At 42.7% G+C, this 23,040-nt stretch overlaps 1 protein-coding gene across 1 annotated transcript in view; it reads left to right on the top strand.

Annotated features, from left to right (window-relative positions):
• The window catches only part of LOC122805298 (girdin-like), a 1,431,879-nt gene that overhangs the window by 999,840 nt on the left and 408,999 nt on the right, over positions 1 to 23,040 (top strand). Inside the window, exon 13 of the mRNA XM_044075386.1 lies at positions 20,219 to 20,403. Within this exon, the coding sequence (XP_043931321.1) occupies positions 20,219 to 20,403 (185 nt within the window). The remainder of the gene's footprint in view (positions 1 to 20,218; positions 20,404 to 23,040) is intronic.

Here is a 23,040-nt window from a genome sequence, read left to right as displayed (position 1 = left end):
ACCATGCAGTCATCACACCATGTCTGAGAGGGGAGCGATGTGCAGTTTTGCTGGACAGGAATGCATAGTATGGCAGGACTATGTAAAGTGTATGGGACAAGGATCTGTCCAGCATGTGGTGATCCTAGTACTAGAAAGGTGGATGTCCATGAAGTATGTTTGAGATCAGAATGTGTACGTGTAGCATGTCCAACATCACTAGGTTGGACATGGATTTATTCAGGGTATGCATCATGCTACATAGTGGTGATGGGGAATGGGAAGGCTGGTGTAAGCCATCTGAACATGGCCAATACCCCTTAAAGGAAATATGTGATCTGATATGGGTCACTTGAGTGTTGTGTATGACTGGACAATGATCTCAATATTCTTGGATGGCACCCTGTCATGATTAGGGTTGCCACATATGACTACCTGACAGGTGTGGTGATGTAACTATCACAGGAAAGACAACTGCCCAGCTGCATCCCTTACACACAGTGTCCATTATGTTGACCGCTGCCTAAGTAGTAGTTCATGGGTACAGGGTTATTAACTTAGGGGTGACGATGCAATATGTAGTTGTCAGATTGTGGCCATATGTCACACACCTCACCCACAAAGCCCCTTCTGTATGTTGTCCACAACACTCTGAGTCAGCTATTGCTCCTGGGTCATAGTCATTCGCATACATCAATAGGCAGATGCCTTCTGTTAGTCTGTGTGGTATGGACTACAATGAGGGGGAGTACAATTAATTAATCCTGTCTTACTGTAGCTGGCACTGGTGTGAAGTGCATGTATTATTCAGACACTTTCTGTAGTGTTGGTTCTGCCAGCAGTCCCGTTGCAAAACACTCCTGTGACATAGTAATGTACATCTAGTATACTGAGTGATGTCCTATGACCTGGCAAGATTATGATATGCAGTGTGAATTCAACCTTACTGTCATCTAAATCTGTACTGCTGACATCAAATAATTTGATCAAGGTTCATGGCCTTTCAGACCAGACTCAACAGGGTAGTAGTGCAGTATGTCCCATTATCATTGGTGTCTGCCCCTTTGTGGGTTGTGATACCTGTTGGTGTGCACCATTCAGTGTGCACACAGCCTGACATGAAGCTGTGATTTACATGATGTGTATGTGGAGAGCAACTTGTTTTGCCATATGTGTATGATACAACCTGGGATGTGGACAGGTCCCATGAACGTGAGTGCAGCTTGTACTTGCATAGTTGTGGGTACAGGGGCTCTGTAGTGTACATGGATATATGATTATGTACCTGTTGGGGGGGGACAGTGTGTTTATGTTATCTAAGACCCTATCTGGATTGCTTATTCATGCTCAGCACTTGTTCAGAACTTGTAAGCATTACGTAAGCTACTAATTACTATAGCACTCAATCTTCCTCATTACTTACAGGTAAACAGGTTTTGTACATAATTTTCTCACTTGCTTACAGTAAAATAGCTCTTGTACTCACTTTCTTCACTTATCTAGGGGAAATTAGTTTTATATTCAGGCATGTCCAAGGGTCAGCTGCCAGTGTTCTCTCCTGTCTATCTGATGAATCTGGACATCTTGAGGCAATGTAGACATTGCCTCATGTACACAGACAACCCTCTCCACCTACCACCCAACACTACAACCTGAGAGAGATGCACTTATCTAGCCAAACCGGAGGTAAAGCTCTCTCCAACCAAGACTGACCCTGACAGTCATGTGGAGAAGGTAAACATTCGCACCACACCACACTCATCACATAGTCTCACTGAATCTACCCCACCATTAACTGGGAAAACTACTCGTGTAACAAATCATTAGCTCAAAGCTTTCGGGAATTCATAAACATCAATGCCCTGGATCAACTTATCCACACACCCGCTAGGGGCAACAATATCCTAGACCTAGGCATTACCAACATGAGTGACCGGTGCTCCACATCTGAAGTCAACTCCTCGTTGGTCCGAGCCGACCATAAGCTAAACACCCTTGATATCCACATCCCACCCCCATTAAGGGAACCACAGTATAATATGTCTAGAAAGCCAACTTCATGCTTCTTAAGACAGACATGGTGAACTCATGACACCCATGCAGATGGACAATACAGTTACAACTGCTGAATCCTACACAAATGCACTCTATCAGCACTTACACGAGTGCATGGATCGTGCTATACCAAACAGAACTAAGACGCTATACTATTAATTAAGGAAGCCAATCTGGTGGTCCCCTGCCATAAACAAACTGTACAACAGAAGGAAGACACTGTTGCAAAAGAGAGTACAATCTCATGCGTGGAGGAGCTCCCTGGTCAGCCTCAGTAAGAAGGTAAAATCCCTTATAAGATCCTTCAAAGCTAGCTACAGAAGCAAAACCACCACTAATTCCAATGACAGCCACAAAGCATTCTATAGCTATGTCAAATATCTCGATGTCAACACCCAGATCTGCTGTGAGTTACAGCACAAAGGCACAAACATTACAGAACCAACTGATATTGCCAACATCCTGGCAGATAGGTTCAGTGCTACCTTTCCCCCCTCTCACTCCCTAAAGGGCCCATATCTAAACAGGAAGAGTGCAGAGTCCCTGTAATTACAACTACGCAGGTAAAAGCTGCACACTCTAAAGCCAATATCACAGCATCCATGGGACTGGACAACATCCCAGGCTACATTTTACATGAACTTCAGAATGTACTGGCTCCCCACCTATGCACCATGTTCAATAATAGCCTCGCATCACGCTTTGTGCCCCCTGAATGGTGTACAGCAACAGTTATCCCACTCTAGAAAGGTGGCACCGCAATGGACCATGGAACCTATTGCCCTATAGGCCTGACTAGCCTGGTCTGCAAGGCTATGGAGCACATCATCATGCATCTCAGTCACAGAGACATTGGGTACCACCAAACATTTGACCCCTCCCAGTTTATCTTTGTTAAGGGCAGACCATGCCTCCTAAACCTGGTGGACTTCTTAGAGACAGTTACCAAGGCATTAGATGAGGGTAAGGAGGTCCACACAGCCTACCTTGATCTCTCAAAGGCTTTCAACACCATTCCCCATTCTGGTATTATCAACATACCCATCCACCTGAACATTAACCCCTACGTCATGTGATGGTTTGCAAAGTGGCTCACGGACAGAACCCACACAGTGGGAGTTGCATACCCTAGGTCCGACTGTATACCAGTTACAACTAGCGTCCCCCAGGGCTCAGTCCTAGGACCCCTCATGTTCGGTATAGACTTCACTGACATACAGGCAAGCACAGGAGGGCTTTGGCTGAAAAGGTTTGCAGATGACTGCAAACTAGAGGCCATAATTGTTTCCCCAGCTGATACAGACACCCTCCAGAAGGGTTGCACTGAGACGGATACCTGGTGTCAATATCATGTCCTCAAGCTGAATGCCAAAAAGTGCATAGTCATCCCCTTTGGATATAACTAATTACCCACAGACTACCACATAGGTGCTAGTCCCCTACATACAGAAAAGGTAATAAGGGATCTGGGAACCCCAGCAGATAGCAATCTCTCCTTTGATACCCATAATGACAAGGTGGTTAGAATATCCTTCTACGTGGCCCCCCCTAATCTCTAATGGGTTCGCATCCAGAACAAAGGAGGCCATTGTGCCTCTCTACTCATGACTTATTAGACCCATTAAAGGATACAACACCCCACTTGGGATGTACCTTACAATACAACTGCAACAGCTTGGAAGACCATAACAGTATCACACCAAGAGGATTACTGACCTCAAACAGATGACCTATGCAGCCCAACCTAAGAAACTCCAGCTGTACTCGGTTGCATACCGCATACTCACAGGTGATTTCTGCTTGACATACAAGGCCCATGTCCAACCCAGTATTGCTGGATATGCTCCACCTAAACAGAAGCCCCTGAGAGCCACATGCTCTAGGGATATACACCTAACCACAACGATGACTAGGACGTGCTGGACAGATAGATTCCTGACCTGGAGACTCCCCATGCTTTGGAACATGATTCCAATGTACATCAGGCAGGGCACCTCACTAGCACTCTTCAAGGGGAAACCTTGACGGGTGGATTGGAGACAGACATGTACCCCGGGGATCACTGCAGTGGCTCTGCTGGACAGAGGCACAGGGAACTAATGGCTCTGCCATTCAGAGGCACAGGGAACTAACCTAAGGGGGTGGCGGAAGCCAACATACTATAGCTAGGCTTATAAATACCCTTGGGCAGACAGCCTAGTACCTACCTTTGCACTTATTACATGTCTTATGTGCATGGATAGTTAACTAGCTCTTCCATTTTACTTTGCTATCATGCTGATAAACTGCTGGTGACTACAAGTCACATGTATCCTGTTATTGTGTATTGTAATTGCCAATAGACATAACTAATGTTTGCCTAACATAACAGTAATGCTATGTAACTTGTAATACATATCTGCCTACAATACTGTACATTACACAGTTATTGGCACAATATCTCACAATGCAAATCATAATTGCACAGTGGGCCAACCTTCGACATGTTATTCTCAGTAATACACCCATACATATGCCTACTGTTACAGTATATCAACATATACTATCCCCTGTTATAGCACATACTTGTTGGACCAGCCCTGCCACTGACAGCAGCTGGTGAGGAATATTTGGGTTCAAAGCCCTTATATAGCATCCCTTGTGGTGTATGTAGTGTTTGCCTTGTGATCTACAGCAGTACACACATAAATACTACAAGTATTACTATGGTCAACAATACATCACTACAAGATAACTGTTTCCACTATATGGATTGCGTACTCTTTAAATATTGCAGAACAGGTACTACATACACAGACATACTGAGTGTTCTACATACCTTATTATTTATTTATTATTTATTTATTTGCAGTTGGTTTACCAGGATAGTCCATTGGGCCAAAAAGAACCCATTTTCAATGGAGTCCTGGGGAGAAAAGCTCCAAAAACAGACAAACTAGGTACATACAGAAGACTTCAGCTAATAATTATACAAAAACTAATACAAATTTATACAAAAACTAAACTTCAAAAACAGACAAATTAGGTAATTACAAGGATTGCTAATAATAATTATACAAAACTAAGGATAATACATTTGAGTTCAAATTTCAGAAAGCATTCACACTATAGTTAGTGAAAGATAATGTGAAGTGAATATGCTGAGCAAAAGACATTATTATATGCATACGGACTGGCTAATTAGTAGGGAACATAAGCTTTGTGAGGAGATGTAAGTAACATGAGTGTGAAGGGAGGATAGAAATATCGTATATTTATGAGGGGTGGGAACAAGAGCATTCCCATTGGGACTTTAGATGTATATGAAGAGATTTTTTGAACATGTAGTGGTTGGAAGTGGTACGAATGGATGGTGGGAGTGAGTTCCAGATATGGGCTAGGGTAAAGGATAGTAAGTTTTTGCCTGGGGGATGTGAAGGTTTATGAACTTCTAGTAGGTTTTGGTTGTTAGACCTTAAAACTCTATTGGGTAGATGCATTTTAAAGGTGGAAGACAAGGAGGGACAGAGAGAGGGGTTGAGAATGAGCTTGTGGGCTAAAGTTAGCTGTGTATGGATGAGGTGATTAGGTAGTTCCAGCCAATTTAGTTTTTGGAGAGAAGAACAGTGGTGGGTGGAGGACCTGTGGCTGTTAGCGAATTTAGCGATTTTGTTATAGCAAGAGGAAAGTTGTTTTTTTAGAGAGGACTGAAGATTAGTCAGCAATGGTGCCCCGTAGAGAAGGGAAGGGATGAGAAAGGAAGAAGCAAGAGTGATTTTAGAGGAGCTTGTAAGGTACTGATTCTGACGGTAGAGCATGCCAAGTTTTTGATGGGTTTTTTTTAATATTTAGTTGTATATGGGAATTGAAATTAAGCTGGTTGTCAATTTGAACACCAAGTAACTTGGTTTCAAGCACCAGTTCCAGGGTGAGTTATTTTGACTAGTAATTGAGAATGTGTTTATGTCGAAGGGGGTAGTTTTAGAGGGGTAAATACCATTAGTTTAGTTTTGGAGGCATTGAGTGCTAGGTGGTTTAATTTCATCCAATGTTCAGTAGTTGAAAAAGCTTCTTGAGTAAGCTTTTGAAGCAAAGAAGAAGATGTGGCAGAACAGATGATGGCAGAATCATCAGCATATTGGATGATGTTTGAGAAGGGAATGGATTTGTGGAAATCATTTATAAATATATTGAAAAGAAGGGGACCAAGAATGGATCCTTGGGGAACTCCAGTGGGGGTACTAAGGAAAGATGAAGTGGCCTTTTTCCATATTACAGCTTGGAATCTGTTTGATAAATAGCTGGAGAACCAGTTCATGCAGGAGGGTGAAAGGTTAAGTTTAGAAAGTTTAGTTAATAGCAGGCTGTGTGAGATAGTGTCGAAGGCCTTAGAGAGGTCAAGTAGTAAGGTGGAGACAATTTGGCCAGAATCACGTGCTCTATTAACAGTCTCAAGATAGGAGAGGAGGGCTGTCATAGTGCTATGATTTGGCCTAAAACCGTGTTGTGTTGGGGTTAGAAGGTTGTTTTCTAAGAGATGTGGTAAGAGTTGAAGTTGGACACACTTTTCTAGAAGTTTAGAGATGGGGGACAGGATGGCAATGGGTCGGAAGTTGTTGATGTTACAGTTATTACCACCTTTATGGAGAGGAATGATAAAGGCTTGCTTCCACAGTTGGGGCACTGTGCATTCATGGATGGAGCGGTTGATTAGAATGCTTATGGGATAGGCAATTGCTTCAGCAGCTATACTTAGGAAGTAAGAGGGAATGTTATCAGGTGCGTTAGTACATGGCTTCAATTTCTGAAGGAGTTTCTTTATAGTAGAAGTAACCCAAGGTGTCGTTGACTGTTAATTCAATCCTTTTCAGTTTGTGTTTCAATCTTCTTTGTAATGTTCTGCTGGTATATACAGATGGTTTGAATGTGTGATAAGCCATCCTTTTATAGTTAAATATCAGTAACATTTGCTATCCTGACCACCAATTGGTGTTCCAAAGTAGTTAATTAGATACACATCAGCTGTGCAGCTACTCCATTAGCCAATACCATGGCAACAGTGGTGTATAATTGAGTACTCCACCTGGGCATTGTCCGTTTGCCTTATTTTCAAGGAAGATGGCCTGGATGTGTTGTTTGTGATGCATTTCAACAGCTATATGGAGACAGACAGATATATTAGCTTCATGACTCCCATGGATTGTGTGTAATGGCTAGAATATGTTGCTCTACATGTGAGTACAGCTGTTATATTTCAGAACATTGCTACTTATGCAGGGTTTGTTTGTACCTGATACTTCTGCAGATGTTGAAGTCTGGCAAGGATGTTTGGGCAGCTCAAGGCTGTATGGCTATGCATGAACTGTTAGGTGATTTACAGTGTGCTCACCAGACATCCTTGGTTTGGTGTGTATCATACTGTGCTATTAATCAGTAATTGGTAACACTTCCCGGTGTACACACAACCCTCTGAAACGGGATTAGTGCAAACAAACCCTGTAACATCAGCAGCTGTTCCATTGTATAACAGCAACTTTTTAACATAGGGCCATGTTAGTGTGTCTCTGACAAGGTATATTAAGGCTTCTGCAGATGTCGTACAGCGAGTGAATGATTTGTGATGTTATTACAGTTTGTATTGTAATTTGTTTGGGTGTGGGGGTGATGTTGGTGGGTGTACATAGCATATAAAGGTGTGTAGGAACTACTTTTATACATAATCAATATGTGCGTGAGGGTTCCTTCCCTATTTAAACACCTATCCTTTAGCGGACTAATGCTATGGTAATTGCAGGCTGATTCATTAAGGCACTGTTAATTGGTTCCTGTATAGCATGCGGGTGATGTTAGTCCTTGATTCCTTTCAGCAATACATCAGAATGTAATAAAGTGTTTCTACATGAAAGCTGTGTATTTCTGTCATAGGTATTTGCAGTCACTGCAGTTGTGTTGGTGACTGATCATCTTTGGCTAGGGTTCCCACCTTTTCAAATGGCCATAGTGGGACATTTTCGGGACACACATCAGATTTTACAGGCCAACACAAACCCATGGTCAGTACAAGGGATAGAATGTTCCTTTTTTCCCTAAATATAACCTTATTCTTTTAGCAGTTTAGTTGCTTATCCTGTTTCTTGTAACATGTAGGTATTTTAGATACAGAAAGAACTATTGTATGCAACTATTACATTACATATGGGACATAATTATGTCCTACAATCTCAGGACATTTGCCACATTTAGTATTTTTGGTCAGGACACAACGGCCAAAGAGGGACTGTCACTCGCAAAGTGGAACAGATGGTAACCCTATCATTGGCTCATGTCCATAGCACATATTTGTAAAAGTGTATAGGCATATACTCTCCATATCCTTTGTTCATAAAGTTTGGTTGTGACGGAATGTGTGATTGCTGTGGTCCATGTTATACTCATATATGAACACTTCAACCGCTGTATACGAGATACCTATGGAATCCTGAAACCACACAATTCTGATGCACACAAAACCGGGTCCAGACTCCCATACCCCACATTACCAAAAGCGGCAGTAACTCGCAAAAGTAACACAAACATGGAACACACACATGCACACACAGACACACTGCTACCCACCACATCCAAACAAACCATCTTACACTATGTATGAGCAGGTGGGCAAGGCCCCCTACACCCCCCCATGTGGGTGTATGCACCCCCCACACCCCCCTACTTTAATATTCTACCTCCTTGATCGCACAAACAGACGCACAAAGGAAACCCACACCCACACATTAAAGTCCCCCAGGAACACACACCACACTCAGAACACACACTTACACACACTACAGCCCTCTGAAACACACTTACACACAGTAACCTACCTGAACCGCAACACCAGAAGTACGGACTAAATGTCCCTTAACATCGGGATTTTAAACCTCACGCTTCTGGTGTTTCAGTACTGTGGTCTTTTGGACTTTAAGCCTCGTGATTACGTGCGTCGATATGTCAAGCAGTTGGTATTTGGTAGGTACCCATTTTATGTGTACCTCCATGGTTATGTAGATGTTGTTAACCTATCTATATATCTACATATATATGTATATCCTCATATATCGACATATATATCCCTCTCTCTCCCTGTCTCTCTCTCTCTCTCTCTATATATATATATATATATATATATATATGTTGATTTATATATATATATATATTATATCTATATATATATATATATATATATATATATATATATATATATATACACATATATATATATATATATATATATATATATATATATATATATATATATATATATATCTACAGCATACCCCTCCCCTAAAGGAGAGATAACTATCCCAGCCGAGTGTAGCCTCCCGGACATCTCAAATGCGCAGGTGAAAGCTGCTCTCTCTAAAGCTAAAAACACAGCATCAATGGGACCGGATGGTGTCCCCGGCTGTGTGCTACACGAGCTAAATGAGGAATTAAACCCGCACATAAGGCAGCTGTTTAATCTCAGCCTTACCACAGGATACGTGCCCAAGGAGTGGCGTGACGGCAACTGTGGTCCCACTCCACAAAGGTGGCGCCCACGGACCCTGGTAATTACCCCATAAGCTTAACAAGTCTAGTCTGCAAAGCTATGGAGAGGATCATAATGGAGCTCATAAACAAAGATATAGGGGACTTGCAGACATTGGACCCGACCCAGTTTGGCTTTGTCAAGGGAAGATCATGCCTTTTGAACTTGGTCGACTTCTTGAAATAGTCACCAAGGCCATTGATGAGGAAAGGCAGTCCATACAGCCTACCTTGACCTTGCAAAGGCTTTGACACAATACCCCACTCGGGTATTGTAGAAAACTTACCAGCTTAAATGTAAACCCATATGTCACAAGATGGGTTGCAAACTGGCTTAAGGACAGAACCCACAGGGTTAGAGTTGCTGGCTGTGTCAGACTCCAAGCCGGTCACAAGTGGTGTCCCACAGGGCTCGGTCCTTGGCCCCTATTGTTTGGCATCTACTTCTCAGAAGTACAGGCCAACATGGGAGGACTTTGGCTGACAAAGTTTGCAGATGACTGCAAACTGGGCCATAGTGGAAAGTGCATCGGACACGGATATCCTTCAGAAGGGACTCACGGAAACAGATAGCTGGTGCCAGAGCCATGGCCTGAAGTTAAACACCAAAAATGTATAGTCATACCCTTGGGAAAAACAAGGTAACCCCAAGCTACCATATAGGTTGCAATCCACTAAGCACAGAAGAGGTTATCAGGGACCTGGGGACCCAGGTTGACAGTGGCCTTTCTTTTGACACTCACATTGCTAAAGTGGTTAGAAAGACCTTCTACATTGCCCACCTGATCATGAAGGGATTCACATCCAGATCTAGTGAGGTCATTGTTCCCCTGTACTCTTCACTTATCAGACCAATGATCGAGTACAATGCCCCATTCGGGATGTATCTCACCCGACATCTGCAGCAATTGGAGAGACCCCAAAAGTTCCTCACCAAAAGGATAAAGGACTCCAAAATCTGTCATATGCTGCCAGATTGAAGAAACTCCAGCTCTATTCAGTCGCATACCGTCTGCTCAGAGGTGACATGTGCCTGACATACAAGGCCATGTCCAACCCGGAATTAATGGACATGCTCCACCTCAAAAATCCAAATCCACCAAAACCACTAGAGCAAGCGACTTAAACCTTAGCACGGATATAAATAGGACGTGCTGGAGGGATAGATTTATCACTCAGAGACTCCCTATGCTGTGGAATAAAATCCCGGTCCATGTGAGGCAGAGCACCTCGCTGACTCTGTTCAAGAGAAATCTAGACCTGTGGATGGGAGATCGTAGGTTTACCCCGGGAATCATCTCTGGGTCACTGCTGGACAGAGGCACAACAAACTAATGGGCACAGTATTTTTTCATATAAGGGGTGGCGTAAGCCACAATAATTTGGGCTAGGCTTATAAATGCCTTAGGGCAGATAGCCTAGTATAAACCTATGAACCTATGAACCTATACACCTTTCATTGGGTACATGCCGGTTTGTCCTATTTCCACACATTCCTACCTTTTGTGTTTTAACCTGTCAGTGCACACAACTGCCATTGGTACATCTCAGGTAGCTTAGTGGTATGTTATTGTGAAGATTGTGTACATGGTTGCGTGTTCTAATCCTGGCAGTGGTAATTTTACCTCTCAGAGCAGGCACTGGTAGTGCAAGGGTGATTAACACACATTTCAGCGGTTGTGTGTTCCAAATGTTTATTATTCTGTGGAATACTACCTATATATGCAAGCTGTGGTTAAGGTATACTATGTAACATGTAAATCATCTCTGGCTTTATTGGGATTTGAACCAGGACTGCACAGATATTATGCAAATGCTGTAGCCATTACACTACTGACATTGATGTTCCTTCTGCCTATTTCCTATGTCCATGAATCCTATGTGTAAGCTTGGCTACACAACAGGCGGAGCCACCCACACCCAGTGAGCTTCTCGAAATACTGACATAACACATGAATTGAGAGACTATGCATTAACATCCTAACTACATTTGGCATAGCCACTCACTGACACACTTCAGGGGAAACCTTGATGTGTGACTGGCCAACAGTATATACATCCCTGGGATCATGTGTCCCAGACACATACAGCCAGGGTGTGGGGGAACAACTCCAATTCTGCAGCTGCAAGACCTGGTGGGGAAATTAAATGCTGTTGGTTTGTCATGTTAACATGCCCTTTTGAGATCACAATGTGCCCCTATCACCCTACGACACACCAGTCTTCAACAGTTTCCAGCAACTCTGCCTGGAATCACTTCATTGGCTATGCTTGACAGAGGCTCAGTTACTTCATCAATGGAGCAGGTAAAGCCAGCACACTGTAGCTATGCTTCTAAATGCCTTGGGCAGATAGCCTACTACCTATCTGTGAACCTCTGCAGTGCAGGCCATCTTCAAAATCATATGTGATTATACAGAGTTTTCTGATTACAATATACAGTGTACATTCACCATGTAGTCAGACAACAGTTAAGTACAGCAATAGCATACAGACTACTAATACATAATCACACCAAAAGCCTATCTTGGAAGCTAGTGGACATGTATAGGTTTCAGGCTTTGTATTGCTTACCAGTAGGTTACCTACAGGAAAGATGGGACACAAGCACAGATGGGATACATGCCTGCAACAATGCCATACCAACTTGCATGTGTCAGCCTAAGGCTTTGGAATGCTGGCCAAGGCTATTGCCGCACCCATGGTGCCATTTTTAGGCATGTTTCAGTGGTGGATCTCACCTCCATGAACTGCACAATGAGGTTAGGCGACTCAACACCAGGGGTAGTATTCACAACATGCACGCTCTCACAGCACCCTCAGTATGGACAACATCCACATCTGTTCTGTGACTGGGACCTGTATAAGGCTCCCGTGAGCATACCAGCACTACCAGACTACAATCCTTAACACACATTTCAGCCACTGTACATGGACTGGCACAGACATGGAGGGGGTGTATCCATATTCATCGGGGACACCTACACCTCCAAGTTAGTGGGGCAGCATGATAACTCTGTGATCATCCATTTGCAGCTAACATCAGCCACGACTGCAGTGCAAACTGTGAGCTGCTACAGATAACCCTCCATGACCCAGGAGCACAACTACAACTATCTAGAGACAGTGGTAAATATGACAGTCCTACTAGACACCCTGTTAATGGTCAGTGTTGGCTACCCCACACTTAACTGGATAACATACTCGAGTATTCACTTCCAGGCCCAGCACTTCCTGGGATTTATCACCTCATATGGCCTGTATCAGTTGGTAGACAGACTAACGAGAGGTGAACACATACTAGAAGTGGTAATCACTGACATGTGCAACAGGTGCACTAAAGCAGAGGTATAGCGGTCACTGTTTAGATCTGACCATGAACTATTCACTGATGATTTCTACTCCCAACCATCTCCCCCACCCAAGGAACACACAGTGAATACCTTTCCTACAGCTAAATCCACAGTGCTAATGACAGAGGTGGGAGGGTTCACAGCCCCCACGCTCAGGGATGACACTGCTCAAGATACAGACAGAATTACGAATGCACTCTATAAGCACCTACAAAGATGTATGGGTCGTGCCATCAATGGCAAACCAGGACTAGCTACTCCTACACAAGGACACCAGTCTGCTGAACCCATGCATTATACAGGCTATACAACAGAAGTAGTACAGTAGTTCAGAACACTAGCAAATCCCAAGATATGCAGACGCCGTGACCAGTATTAGCAAGATACTTATATTACTCATGTAATCATCCAAGGCTGACATCCATAGGTAAATAGGCATGGATTCAGAATATGACCACAAAGGCTTCTTTGGCTATGTCAAGGATGTAAGCAGTAACACACAGATTTGCACTGTGCTGGGGCAATATTGCACTGAATATACTGACCCTACTGATATCACCAACACACTTGATGATACATTCGGAGCAAGCTTCACCCCCTACTGGGCCCACAACAATGCCCAAAATGTACAGTATCCCAGACATCTGTGACATACAGGTGGTAATGGCCCTTTCAAATGGCATGACAGAGCATCAATGGAGGCAGATGGTGTCCCAGACTGCATTCTGCAGACACTACAAGACAACGTGGCCCCCCGCCTAATATAGCAATTCAACATCAGCCTCTACACAGGCTACATGGCCATTCACTGGTGCATGGCAACAGCTATTACACTCCACCAAGGTGGTGACACAACTGACCATGGTAACTACCACCCCATAGGCCTGAGTAGCCTGATCTGCACGGCTATGGAGCACATCTTCATGGCACTCATGAACATAGACAACGGTAACCTCCAGACACTTGACCCAACCCAGGTCACCTTGATTGAATGCTGATCATGCCTACTGAACCAGTTTGACATCTTACAGCCACCTAGACTTTAGGTGTGGGGTGTGGTAGTTTACACATACTACCTGGACCACACCAAGGGTTTTGACACCATTCCCCACTCAGGCATTATTTCTGCACTCACCAGCCAGTACATACACCCATACATCACAGATTGGTTTGCCAACAGGCTTACACACAGAACCCACATGGTAAGCCTAGCAGCCTCCAGGTCCAACTCTTGACCAGTCACAACTGTCAATCCTGGGACCCCCTACTGTTTGCCATATACTTCTCAGAGGTACGGGCTAACACAGGTGGACTACAGCAGGATGTGTTTGGCGATTACTGCAGACTGGGAGCCATAACTGACAGTCCAGCTGTCAGAGACGTCCTTCAAGGGGCCTCACATAGACCAACACAGGGTGTCAGAGTGATGGCCTCCAGCTAAAGGCCACATACTGCATGGTCATTCCATTTTGGAAAACTACACACACACACATATTAACACATGAGTGGCAGACAGTATAATTCAGATGACATAATGGGTATGTGGGGACTACATTACATAGTGATCTCTCCTTTGACAGTCATCCATCTATGTAGGCCATCTGATTACTTAAGGGTTCACATCTAAACAAACTTAGGTTATTGAGCCCCTTTACTCATCAGTAATCAATCGCATCATTGAGTATGATAACCCATTTTGGATGTACCTCAGAAGACACATCTGACAGCTGGAAGGGTCATGAACGTACCTCGCATAGAGGGATAATGCCCTCAGACATGTGCCCTATGCTGCCAGACTGCATAAACTCAGTGGCATCTCGTTTACTCAGGGATGATATTTGCTGGCCAACAAAGCTGTGTCCAAGTTAGGCTTAATGGATATGCTCCACCTATGGGCATCCATGTCACAGTGAGCCACATACTGTAATGAGCTACACCTTGCCACAACCATAACTGGAAGATGCTGGAGTGACAGATTCCTGTCACGGGTATTCCCCATTATTTGGCACTACATCTCTGATTACATCATACAAAACCCCTCACTAGCACTCCAGGGAATCCTTGCAGAGTGGGTGGGGAACAGTGGATCCATCCCAGGGATCCCGCAATTGGCTCTGCTCCACAGAGGGACAGTTAGTTAATCAATGGGGTGGCAACAGGTGACACTTTTTGGCTATGCGTATGACTGGCCTTGGGCAGTTAGGCATGTACCTACCTATGTATCTATGAACCTATACATACAGTATGGACACATGCTGATAGCTTAATTTACTGTTCAGGTATTGACTTACCTTGTGCCAATGGCAGTTGTGTGTACAATAGTTGAGGGCTGCCTATGTAGGATGCACACAGTAGACCACCTATACATGACATTTTACAGGTGGTCGTGTGTGTGTGTGCCATCCATGTTTGCTGTGTGTGCAGGTGGAGAAGGGTGTCAGTCCATAAGTGCCTACACTGTCAGTGTGTTTACTATACATTCCCTCTTTGTCAAGGCATGGGCATACTGGGCACGCCTCCATCTGCCTACTGGGGCTGGCACAGGGTGTTCATGGTCTGAGTCCCTCTGTGCCTGTGGGGCCCTTGGCAATGGTGGTGGGCTGTGAGGGCCTTCACCATTCTGTCCCTGCTGCAGCTGTTTCCGCAGGATCATATCATGTAGCATGGCACATACCATGAAGATGTGGGCACACATGCCTGGAGAATACTGCAAGGCTCCACCAGATATGTCCAAGCAACGGAACCATAATTTCAGCATCCCAAACACGTGCTCTATGATGATTCTGGTTTCTGCGTGTGCCTCATTATGGCGTTCTTACGTGGCAGTGTGTGCATTTTTGATGGAAGTCATCATCCACGGTTCCAGTGCATAGCCAGCATCCCCCACCAGGTGGCCATATGGGATGTCCCCCCTGGCAAATACCTGATACAGCTGTGAGGCATGCCAGATGTGGGAGTCGTGATAGCTTCCAGGGCTGCCAGTGCACACATCCATGATAATGCCCTGGGAATTGCAAATGACCTGGCAGTTGATGGAGGGGTATCCCTTGCGATTTATGTATCACCTACCCTGCTCACCAGGTGGTGTCTTGATGTGTATGTGTGTGCAGTCTATTACACCCAGTACCTCTGGGTAGTCTGCCACACTGTGGAAGAGACGCATATTGCTGGCCAACTCCTCCTGCATTTGGGGGAAGTATATGTGCTCATTGGCATGTGGTAACATGGCATCCAGGAACTGGTGGAGTACTCTGGATGCTGTTGCCTGTGAGATCCCCATGATATCCCCAGTTGGCCTTTGAAAGGTACCTGTGGCTAATATTCTCAAGCTTACACATTCCTTCGTGTCCACTGGGATGGGTTCCGCTCTGCTATTACTGGCTCTGAGGCATGGCTGGCACAGCTCAACAAGTTGCTGTATGGTGTCCCTGTCCACCCTGTAATGTTCTACTATCTCCAGATCATGTAGCCCCTGGTAGGTTACCCTGAGTCTGAACACTCTTCTTCTCCTCCAGTGCCTGAGATGGTTGTCAGCATCATCCTCCACACGACTGTCAGTCTCCAACACATGCTCGTAAATCAAAGCTATGGCAGCCCCTAACATGTACATATTAAAAGTTCCCTGTCTGTATACACCAATGGTGCAGAGTGTCTGGGAATGCACAAGTGTGTATGTGGGGACTTTCACACCTTATACTATTGTGCAGTGGATGATGCTGGTGTAATTGGGTGTGTATGTGCAATTCCAGCTGCAGGGTATCTTAATTATGGGTTTTACAGCAGGTACTGCTATTGTGGGGCCTTTGTTGTTGACTTACCCTTGGCTGCCGTGATGCATCTATTGCCCTTTACTTCACTTTTCAACCCGATTCCCCTCCCATTGTCAGGCATGCATCCAGCTGCCTGCTTTCTTGTTTTGTACTTCCCCAACCCAGGATTGTGTTGCGAAATGTGTTATGTAGCTGATCTACTGCAAGTTTGCTTTATTCTGCTGTGACAGTTCTCTTTTCTTTGCAGTACAGCACCTCCCCTTTTCTGTTCTGCAGGTAGCTGCAAGCAGCCTTGTTAGTTGTTGTCAATGGCCCACTGTGAGTTCCTAGGTGTTAATTATGTATTTGTACTCTAATTACCATGCTGCAGCATTTCCTTATTGTCTTCCTGTATCCTTCCTGTTTCAGCTATGGCACGTGCCACGCACAGCTGTTTACTGGGTTTTGAGCATGTTTTCATCCACATTCACATGCACTTTCGGTTACCTTGTGTGCTCTCAGCTAAGCAAAGCTATGGCTACTTCCACACCCCTATCCTGTGGCTTTGCTTAGCAACAGGCAACCGGATTAGCAATCTTCCAATGTGCTTACAGCTATGGTGGCGCACCCCTCTCTTGATGTCATGTTTACCTCCAGGCCACACCTCAGTGTTGTACCACTACACTGTGTGGTACATCCTTACTCCGGCGGGGATTTTGCAATTCAGTATTACTTGACTCATACTAATTCCTAGTTACCGTGTAGAGCACTGTCACAGACCCTTAGCAACCCTTGCGCCATGGTTGTGGTGTAGCATGCGTGCCATTGACTATTATGGGGAATTCATGAATTGTGTTACATTGCAGTTTTATGACATCTAAATATATTTTCATTGTGATCCCTTTTGCGCACCGATGCACTGCAATTTTACTTTGCGTTCGTGTGGCCATGACATTAAATGTTATTTTTATGTGTTGTGCATTTTTTTTATGCCATTAGCTATACATTTAGCCATTGGCATATATTAACATTATAATACGTAAGTTTGGTCCACTTTCATGGCTCCGATTTTATGTTTGAAAAAATGTAAACCGTTTTTTTTTGGTTTACATTTCTGCATGCTTACGCTACGCCTGCACCACTTCATCAATCGCTGTATACCTTCATTTGCATGCTACACTGCTGCGCATGGGGTAATTAGCATACATGCACCGGGAGCTGCGCAGCTCTGGTGTATGCTGGTAGTGCACGTGGAAACAGTTTGTACCTGAATAGCTTGGTGGCCATATTTGGTGTTAGATCGCTGACGCTACTCCTGCGCCTGGCACAAGCTTCATGAATCCCGGGGACTGTCTAATACATTGATAATACTGAACAGAAAACTTTTAACAACAATGAAACTAAATCAACTATTTACAGTATTGCTTTACCATATTCTGTAGGTTCTAAATAGTATCAATAAAGCATATCCATAGTTGATAAATGAAGCACTTATTATTTTACAGAAATATCATACTATGAAGCTTGTTTTACTTAAAGCCATAGTGTTTTGGTCAGTTTAAATATTCTCTCAGTCATGTACTTAATACTTGTCAATTTCTTAATTCAGACAACACCAGGTAGTTTCAGTCTCACTAGTTATCACATCAGAACCTATTTAATGTAAGTAATTTAAAAAAAAATGAATGTTATATTAACTTAGCATACCCAGTTCAATACTAGCATAAGTATATGGGAATCTTCTGCATTAATATTTATTTATAGCAAGACATTTTCTTTGCTCACTTAATTAAGAATTATCTCTCAAGGATTTTAATATTTCTATTTACAAAACATGAAACATGGTCACTTGCCACAATTGTGTACTTGGTGAATATCCTAGCAAACATGAACATTTTGTTGAACATACCGAACTATTTTACACAATCTAGTCAAGTAAAACTATCATATGTTTCATGCCATATTATTTCAGAATGTACATATAAATATTTGTCTTTTTTCCCATCATTCATACTTTCTTCTCATTCATTTTCTTCTCCAACTATGAAGCTGCAGCTGCACTAATCTCCATGGCTATTATTTTTGTAATCACTTTATGTAGGTTTTCAAAAATCATGACACCTATTATTCTGAAACGCATTCAAAGTCAGCTGTAACCAGGCACAGAAATGTGAATTTCTGTTTTATTTTTCTCCATGATAATCTTATTTTAAGGTGGATAATACATTGTCTCCCACTACTGAATTTATAGAAATTGATTTTTGGAGGAGTTAGCATCAACATAGTAAAATAAAGGGAAGCTAAAGCCAGTGTTCTGCTGCAAATGTTTTACTGATACTCCAATTGTTTTAGGTGTTGTAGTGGTTTGTGTTACTAAAAGCTGCTTCTTGGCAGTTTTATGACTCTATAGATGTTTATGTCTCACTGTCTCTGTGAGCTTGTCAGAACAAGTCAGTTGGTAACATCCTTTAAAAATGGTTTTGCTGTCCTACATTCACTGTACAGCAAAAGCTGGTTATTGTGGTACTAAAAGCCAAAAGGGAATGGATTTTGTATTAGGCTGAGCTCCTTATCTCGTAGTATTGGTTTGCTGATGGATGAACATTTCTCTATTTTCCCTAGTAAGGAAGTTTTATGTTATTCATAGTAAGATGCTTTCATGTCTTTTTTTTTTTGTTTGCTTTAAATTGTTGCTTCTTCTAAGGTTTGTGGACATATGCACATTTTTTTTGCCATGCTGCTTATCAGAATAAGTCATTTAATAGTTTTGTTTAAAAACAATTTTCTGCCTTGCATTCATTGTGCAAATGAAAACTTGTAGATCGTATGCATCATTTGGACTGTTACATCTATTAAACTTTATTAGATGTTGTTTGAGGACTTTTTTGTTTTAATACTAAAAAAAGTGTGTGTGTGCGTGTCTGTGCATGTATGTGCGCATTTGTGTGCATGTACTGTTTGTTTTCTATGACTTTTTTTGTTGTTTAGACAAGGAAACTTTTTTGTCATTGGCACTCAGAAGAGGGTATCCAACCTTATGCAATTAATGTGTGCTTGAGACTCCTGTCATATAGGCATTGAACATACCGGTATGTGAGCAAGACCCTTATGGAGACCATATATATGCAGCATAAAATGAGTAAATGGACAAAATTGCTTATCTTGTAGCTGGCATACAGTAGGTAGTAGACAGCTGCCACAAAATGAAATACAGTGCAAAATCATTACAATACATGCCTAACAATGCATTCTGCAGACGCGTTTGTTTTACACTAATCCTTCCAAGCTGTAAAACCTAAGAGACTGCTTTGTAAGTTTTTCTGTTCCCTGTCCCTTCCACAGTATGATAGTTTACTAAATCACATTGCAGATGTTGTAAATCATTCACAGATGAGATGCTAAAGCAGAAAAATACAAACAGTGGGGTTGCACTGAGGCTGCACACAGTCCCATTTTCATATCGTATCACAAAATGCACATTGAAGTAATCATGACAACCTGACTGCGAACTTGACATCTTTTTTCATTTTACAGTTGCACTAAAACCCTTTAGTTGTGAAGTTGATGAGGTATCTGCAAATCAGCTGCTGATACTGGAGCGAGAGAATCAAGCCATGCGCAAGAAGATGTTAACGCTGGAGGAGACATTGAAGGCACAGCTGGAGAAGGACAAAAGGATAGATGACACTGAAAAAGAGAAAGAGCACCTCAGCAAAATGGTAATATCTACAGTGCAAGAATCTGTGGCGTCCAAGTTTAACTTCTTTTTAGCCTTTTAAGCAATCCTGTGCATCACTCGTATGCATATCTGTGTATGATTTACATTTCTTTTTTTTGTACAATAATTGTGTTATGGATAATGCTATTTCTACTGGAACAGTGTTTAAAACATAATAATCACGTGATTGTGCAGTAGTAAATATGATGAGGAAAGAGAAACCATAGAAACATGAAGAGTATTTTTGTCTTTAAGCAGCATAAAGACCAGATTAGAACACAATCGCAGCAGAAGTGTAAATACCACCATCATATATCTGACTAATGAAAGAATAAGTTACAGAGCTGCTAGATTAGTATATTTCTAAATTATTACTGATGGTTATTTGTTTCTACTTTGTGCTGAGATGGCTCAACTGCGCCATCTTTATCAACCTTACAAAAATCTTCAACCTTGTTGACCACAAACAACATCCTATCCCATTAGCTAATACAGATAGGCATAAGTCCCAATTCCCTATTTGGCTCCAAAACAACTTTGCCAATTACCACTTCTGTCAAAATTCATACCTGAATATCCCAATCAGGCAGCCTTCAGCAAGGAGTCCTAGAAGGTTGCATACTTGCTCTTGTGCCTATCCCCATCTTTATAAATAAACTTTCCCTTGACCGATCTAATCTTCCCATCCTACTCTACAAGGATGATATGGTATATTATTTTGCGTAAACTATTCAGTACCCAACCTCCAGGAAGACTCCTCCACATCATATGCTCAGCATAAAAATAAACAAATTTGACACACACTCAAACAATAACCAAATAATAAATAAAATTTGTAGATTTATTACCCAGTCTGCTAAAAATTAATACCACTGTAAAACACTGAGAAAAAAGCTAAATGTGACCCTATTCAATAAAAGATTGACCTTCTCCTAGGATCCTAGCTATTGAGGCTCCCAGTCAACCAGATCTTCTCTCAGCTAGCAGCTAAACTTATTACACAGCCTTCCTGCTACAGCTTCAGAAACCACAATTGCTCCATATTCACACTACAACCTCACTAAATTCCACTATACACATCACTGCATCTTAACACTAGGTACAAAACTCTGGGAAAATATTCCCTCAGAAACAAAAGACACATCATCTTACCCTAAATGCAGGACTCAACAAAAGGCTGAGCTCCTGACTTCAGCCAAATGTTAATGCCTCTCATCCATCCCTACCACCCAAACTGAGATACAGCAATCTCTCTCTCACTCTCTCTCTCTCTTTTTCCAACTGGTAACCCTCTCACTGACCCTCATATGACATTTTCTATTGTACCACTTTATACTTCTCGCTAACATAATCTTTTACTTCACCTAACTTAGCTGCTAATAGCATATTCCAGATGTGTGTTTTTATTGGGTCTACTTCTTTTGACCAACTCCCATTTGCCCGACACTCATTTGCCTGAGACCAAATGACTGAATTCACATTTGCCTGACACTTTAATTGCCTGACACTTCATTTGACTGACAAGTATTATTAGCAAGAAAATGGAATATGCCCCCTTCCCCACTGTAGTGCGACCCTGGAGTTAGAATATATAGTTGGGGGGGGCACAGCCCCCCACTTCATTTCATATGATATTGTTAACTTTTGATGTAATATTGCTTAGTAAAAGAAAAGTAAGTGGGGGGCTTCCCCACACCCCAATTGGGGCTGTGCCCCACACCCTAACTATATATTCTAACTCCAGGGTCGCACTACAGTGGGGAAGGGGGCATATTCCATTTTCTTGCTAATAATACTTGTCAGTCAAATGAAGTGTCAGGCAAATGAAGTGTCAGGCAACTGAAATTTCAGTCATTTGGTCTCAGGCAAATGAGTGTCAGGCAAATAGGAGTTGGTCAAAAGAAGTAGACCCGTTTTTATTATGCTATTATTTCCCTAAATGACATTATGGCTTTCTTTGTATTCCCAGGCTGGTACTGAAACAGGTCACTTATGATCAGTGCTGTCCCTTGGTAAATAAATAAACAGTGAGATAATAACTGTTATTTAATTCACATTTAAACTCCAGCAAATGAAAGAAAGCTCATTACTGGAATGGTTGCTTCAACATCATACATGGTATTAAATGCATGTTCCACATATTTTGGTATTTCCTACTTTGTACCATCTGTTTTATCCTGGTGTCCTTTCTAGATCTCCACAAGAAAGCAGAGAAGAGAAAAATGCTCCCCTCTCAAAAGCCATGCTGAAAAAAGGAAAAGCTGTTAACTTTGTCCTGCCTTTAACCCCACACCTAGACACAACATGAAATTATATTAAAATGGTCTGTCTGCATATTCTACATTGTGCATTCCAGCACTATTGTTGATCTACCAATACAACCCCCCCCCCCCAATTTTTCTTCCTTAACTGGGCTTTCAGCCTCTACCAAGGAACTGTAGCTATGCATAAAACTGCCCACAATGTATGCAGGAAAGAAGGACTACCAGCCAAAAGCAGTGGACCTCTGCCCCCTTCCTCTGCTGCAGTGCATTGGCAACCAGTTAAGCACTCAAACACCAGTGACTACATTAAATACATTTAATGTATTATTTTTAATTATACAGTCAGAACTGAACATAAAGCTCTGCACAGTTTG

Source organism: Protopterus annectens, chromosome 6.part1 (assembly GCF_019279795.1).
Source record: "Protopterus annectens isolate FY-2018-M chromosome 6.part1, PAN1.0, whole genome shotgun sequence".
In the NCBI taxonomy this organism is placed as follows: domain Eukaryota; kingdom Metazoa; phylum Chordata; order Ceratodontiformes; family Protopteridae; genus Protopterus; species Protopterus annectens.
The sequence above is the reverse complement of the archived record's forward strand: the minus strand, read 5'-3'. Positions and strand labels throughout refer to the sequence as shown.